Below are 6172 nucleotides of genomic sequence, written 5' to 3' on the forward strand. Positions count from 1 at the left end.
GCAATTAATGATTATCAAAGACTAATTTGAATTTGAATCTGGAACAATCTTGAGATCACAATGACTCAGACGATGCAAATTAGCACATTATATAATGTCTCAGTCCTGTTTTTTTAATTAGACTGATCTTTCGTTAGCTGTTATTTAGAGACAGTTTGTGTTTTGATGGATGTTCATTCTCTGCTGTTTATGGGGTGCATCAGCAGCATCAAGAGAAGCAACCTAATGAGTGAACTATGTCGCTAGCAGCATTAAAATACCTAAAAAAGAAAGAAAATTTTAAAAAGGTGAATTTTTTGGTGAAAATCACAACACTAGATGGCGTCATTTATCTTATAAGTGTGACATGCATTAATTTTATTCATTTAAAGTGTGTGTGTGTGTGTGTGTATATATGAGAAAGTGCAACATATATATACAGGTAGTAGCAGCCTGATAATATTCGAGCTCTTTAGACAGCGGCCCTCCAGAAGCAGGATTGTGTGTATGATTTTGGCATTACATAGAGAGGAACAACTGTGTAGAGGGAGGGGACATCTTTATTCACTGATCAGTAAAACAATTTGCTCAATGAATGAGCAACGTCCTCTACAATAAACATCAGCATCAGCATCATCCAAAGTCTACAATACCAATTTAGCAGCAACATGTTAACACGGGGGAGACAGAGTGGTAACAAAGTAGTATCATTTAGAAAAAAGTCACAGTTTTTCTTTCTATCCGTATCATTAAAAAGGATTTGCAAGGAGGGTATTTTAAAAAGAGGTTTATTGACTGCTATGGACGCTACGGTTATTTTTTTGAGCTATGGCATGTGCTCTGTACAGAATACATGGGGAGATTTTAACTATACATTTAAACTCTAATATAAAGCACATCTGTGTCACCATACAAATTTTTAGGAGATTCAACAAAAATATACAATGTTTTCACTTCACATTTGAAGATTTATAACACCACTAAGTTTTTTTTTTTTCTCTTCTTTTTTTTTTATGGTAAATACAACAGTCTCATTGGTCAAACCAACCGAATGAAGGAGACACAACGTTAGTTATTCTACTCAGTAAGCTATGAGTGATTTAAATTGGTAAAAGGATGAATATAAATTAATATATATTAAGAAATTCCAACTGTAACTCCAGGGAAATGAAGGGCTATACCGAGTATAAGTAATGTGACAGTATTTTTGATACAATAAATACACATGGTTTATAATGTGGATCAGATGTGTGTGTGTGTGTGTGTGTGTGTGTGTGTGCATGCTGGAAGAGCTCCTGTGTCCATTTATTGGGACGTGTGTGTGAGAACGAATAGGAGCAGCTATGATAGTGTGGGTGTGTGGGTGTGTGTGCATGCTGGAAGAGCTCCTGTGTCCATTTATTGGGGTGTGTGTGTGTGTGTGTGTGAGAACGAATAGGAGGAGCTATGATAGTGTGTGTGTGTGTGTGCGTGCGTGCATGCATAGGAGAAGAGACGAAACCCCTTGTAGTCTCCATAGTGATACTTTCTCACCTTCAAAAAGTCCAGGTGAAATGAGTTGAGGCAGTCTAGAAAACCCACATAAAAGAATGGCACAAAAAAGTGAAATGCGTCAACAGGATGTGTTTGCTTTCCATTCTGGTCTGAGGTGAGTTTGCCACAAAAAAGTAATCAAAATGTCACAGTACCTAAAATGATGGCAAACAAAAAAACAACTCTAAAATCTATTTTTTGTCTTTTTTTCACCGCTTCATAATAAAAAATAGGTTTGTTCTTTATCTTACAGTAATCCATGATGTCCTCTGAAGGAAAAACATTAGTCCAACTCTGAGAAAAAAGGTCAAACGAAACAGGGGACTTCAAAAAGAGGGGGGCGTGAGGATGCATTTCTTCTTTTTCGTTTTTAGGATGGACATTTTGTGCAGCCACACTTGACGATCTTTTCCACCTCCTGGACAAAAGAGGATCCGTCTGTGCATTGGAAGGTGTATTTCCTACGTTTGCTGCGGAGAGGGGCGCAGCAGGAGGTCCCGTCCCCGCAGATGCCTCGACACACTAAACGGGAGACCTTCTCTGTGCTTTGGCACGCTGCGTAGCCCTGCTGCGTCTGATAGTGATCTCGGACCCGTTCCCCCCGACACGCCATTCTACTCAGTAAGCTATGAGTGATTTAAATTGGTAAAAGGATGAATATAAATTAATATATATTAAGAAATTCCAACTGTAACTCCAGGGAAATGAAGGGCTATACCGAGTATAAGTAATGTGACAGTATTTTTGATACAATAAATACACATGGTTTATAATGTGAATCGGAAGAGAGTGTGTGTGTGTGTGTGCGCACGCATACTGGAAGAGATCATGTGTGTACACTTAGTGGCTGAGTTGTGTTTGTGTGTGTGAACGAATAGGAGCAGCTATGATAGTGTGTGTTTGTGTGGTACACTGTAAAGAAGTAGGAGAAGAGACGAAACCCCTTGTAGTCTCCATAGTGATACTTTCTCACCTTCAAAAAGTCCAGGTGAAATGAGTTGAGGCAGTCTAGAAAACCCACATAAAAGAATGGCACAAAAAAGTGAAATGCGTCAACAGGATGTGTTTGCTTTCCATTCTGGTCTGAGGTGAGTTTGCCACAAAAAAGTAATCAAAATGTCACAGTACCTAAAATGATGGCAAACAAAAAAACAACTCTAAAATCTATTTTTTGTCTTTTTTTCACCGCTTCATAATAAAAAATAGGTTTGTTCTTTATCTTACAGTAATCCATGATGTCCTCTGAAGGAAAAACATTAGTCCAACTCTGAGAAAAAAGGTCAAACGAAACAGGGGACTTCAAAAAGAGGGGGGCGTGAGGATGCATTTCTTCTTTTTCGTTTTTAGGATGGACATTTTGTGCAGCCACACTTGATGACCTTTTCCACCTCCTGGACAAAAGAGGATCCGTCTGTGCATTGGAAGGTGTATTTCCTACGTTTGCTGCGGAGAGGGGCGCAGCAGGAGGTCCCGTCCCCGCAGATGCCCCGACACACTAAACGGGAGACCTTCTCTGTGCTTTGAGGTATACCTATGATGAAATTACAGGCCTCTCTCATCTTTTTAAGTGGGAGAACTTGCACAATTGGTGGCTGACTAAATACTTTTTTGCCCCACTGTATATATAGTATATTACATATCAATCATGATCGATTTCATTATATTTGCACTGTGAAATTGAAAGGTGACCCCTATGAAAATACAGTGAGTGAAAGTGGAAAAGGAAGGAGAGAAGAGGGCTGTGGGGGGGGCTGCAGGAATATACAGTAGGTTCAACTTAAAGCTTGCAGTTTATTAGTTATTAAAGGAGGGAAGAAATTTAAAGGAGTAGTTCACCCAGAAAATTAAAATGTGCTCACACTCAGGTCATCCAAGATCAGGATGAGTTTGTTTCTTCATCAGGTTTGTAGAAATGTAGCATTGCATCAGTGTCTCTGCAATGGATGCTCTGCAGTGAATGGGTGCCGTCAGAATGAGAGTCCAAACAGCTGATAAAAACATCACAATAATCCACAGTCCATCAGTTAACGACTTGTGAGAAAAGCTGCATGTTTCTAAGAAACAAATCCATCATTAAAGAATTTTAAATTTAAACGGTTGCTTCTGGCCAAGTCCATAATGAATAATAACGCTTCCTCCATCTGCTGTTGTTATTGCATCAGTGTCTCTGCAATGGATGCTCTGCAGTGAATGGGTGCCGTCAGAATGAGAGTCCAAACAGCTGATAAAACATCACAATAATCCACAGTCCATCAGTTAACGACTTGTGAGAAAAGCTGCATGTTTCTAAGAAACAAATCCATCATTAAAGAATTTTAAATTTAAACGGTTGCTTCTGGCCAAGTCCATAATGAATAATAACGCTTCCTCCATCTGCTGTTGTCTCTCACATCAAAATCCAGCCACATATTTGTTTAGAGCTGTTTTGACTTGTAAACACCGTGCAGAGTTCTCTCCTGATTCAGATGAAATGACTTTTTCACTGAAGAAAGCAATATTATGGATCAACGGTTTTGTATTTTAAAACGTCTTGCTGGATGTGTTTCAGCTTTTGTCTTCTCCAGATGTTAACTGATGGACTGGAGTGCTGTGGATTATTGTGATGTTTTTATCAGCTGTTTGGACTCTCATTCTGACGGCACCCATTCACTGCAGAGCATCCGTTGCTGAGACACTGATGCAATGCTACATTCCTCCAAATCTTCAGCAAATTTTCATTTTTGGGTGAACTATTCCTTTAAGATGAACACAGACACACACACACACACACACACACACAGTGCATTCCTCACCTGGCGGACCTGAGTGGGGTCCATACCGCTTTCAGTAGCAGCTTGAAGGTTAAAAACGTATGTTAGTAAAATAACAACAATAATAGCGCAAGGTTAGCTTCTCACAGGGTTAGCATCTCAACAGCAAGCTACACAGACGTTTAGAATGAAAACACCACTTTAGCAACATATAAGCATTAAAGGCATTTTGACACATGCAAGCACAAGTTACAGTACAGGTGAGTAAAGAAGTATTGACCTCGCATACACTTTTATATAAAACAGAAACACATCACCACAAAATAAAGATATGAGGAGAAGGTTATCAGTTAAAGGCTTCAATTTTTGGTCTGTTCCTTAAAACAAATTGTGAGAGAACGTAGCTTAAAAGTGTCACATTATTCAGAAAATGCTATGTTCTCTTCTGATGTTGTTTTCGAAGAGAATACATTTGAATTCCAGGTAGGAGTGGATTTAGGGTTTGAGCTACAGACATTACAGTTCTGGCCAAGAGCAATAAATCTAAAATTATATATTATTATTAGCCTATAATAATGCTATGGCTGATAACCGTTAAGTGGCCAATATTTAAATTCTACACAATTGTGTCTATATAAATTAAAAATAAAACAGTAAAAACTCAAATCAATCATTTGAAATGCAGAATACAGCATGGAAACTGTACAATCATTCGAGATTTGGCTAAAGATTACATTTAACAGTGTTATTAACCCTCTGCTGTTGTTTGGTCATTTTTTACCAAAAAAGTTAACGTTTTATTATTTAATTGGAAATGAATGGGAAGCGAAATTCATCTTGTGGAAATGTTTGGTACCGTGCTCAAACAAAACCCTACTGAAAGCTCATTTTTTGAGATATCAACCTCAAATTTGGAACACAGCTTTGATTTTCTTGCCGTTTTAGAGTAAGACATGTCTTTTTATTAAGTCTGTGCTCCAAAGTATTCAAGAGTTACGACAGTTTAAGTTGGAAATGTCCTTTTCAGGTCTATGCTCAAAAAGTGGTTAACAGGTCATAAATGGTTCGTAACCATTCCATAAATATAATTTAGTACCATAAATCCCCTAGCAATGAAAAATATTAAATAGAAAACATTAATAAACTAAAATATAGTACAAAATAATAATACAAATAAAAAAGTGACGAAAGACACCAGCGGTTTGAATGATGGTCAAGGTAATCTAAAAATAAAAATGGAGGAAATGAGCAGAACCACAGCTAAATATCCAATATTGGCCAATATTTACTAAAAAAACAAAACAATAATAATAATAATGGCTGATAACTGATGTGGTACTGATATATTGTGCAACCCGAGAGCTTATGGAAAAAACACTTTCAGTATTACTAAGTGTATATATCATTTGGAAACCACATTAAAATAATAATAAAATAGTGTGTAGTCACATTTTTCTCATGAGATCAGGTTTATATAAAGATTGAAAGCATGCCGCCGTACCTCTATCGCAGCTTTGCCCCGTGTAGCCGCTGTTGCACTCACAGTAGGCTTTCCCCAGCCCAGACACGCGACAGCGGCCGTGTTTACACGCTATGTACTGACAGGGACTCAACTGCTCCTCTTCATCACATAATACACCTGCAAAGCCTGGATGACAGCGACAGCTGTACGAGTATGAGTTTATGGGGTGACAGGAGCCGTGGATACACCTGAGACAGACACACACACAAATGCTTTTATATAATGAAACCAACCTGTGTGTGTGTGTGTGTGTGTGCGTGTGTGAGAGTGTGTGTGTTTGTGTGTGTGCGTGTGTGAGAGTGTGTGTGTTTGTGTTTGTGTGTACGTGTGTTTGTGTGTGCGTGTGTTTGTGTGTGAGAGTGTGTGTTTGTGTGTGTGTGCGTGTGTG

General features: G+C 38.4%; 1 protein-coding gene across 1 annotated transcript in view; it reads right to left on the bottom strand.

Annotated features, from left to right (window-relative positions):
• Positions 1-1974: 1974 nt before the first annotated feature.
• LOC107598298 (slit homolog 2 protein-like) overlaps positions 1975-6172 on the bottom strand; it is an 81876-nt gene continuing 77678 nt past the window's right edge. The window contains exons 39-40 of the mRNA XM_016289593.1: positions 5764-5972; positions 1975-2126 (exon numbers count right to left, since the gene is read on the bottom strand). Coding sequence (XP_016145079.1) covers positions 2035-2126; positions 5764-5972 — 301 coding nt within the window. The 3' untranslated portion in view covers positions 1975-2034. The remainder of the gene's footprint in view (positions 2127-5763; positions 5973-6172) is intronic.

The sequence above is a fragment of the Sinocyclocheilus grahami genome, unplaced genomic scaffold (assembly GCF_001515645.1).
Source record: "Sinocyclocheilus grahami isolate Dianchi unplaced genomic scaffold, SAMN03320097.WGS_v1.1 scaffold249.1, whole genome shotgun sequence".
Classification (NCBI taxonomy): domain Eukaryota; kingdom Metazoa; phylum Chordata; class Actinopteri; order Cypriniformes; family Cyprinidae; genus Sinocyclocheilus; species Sinocyclocheilus grahami.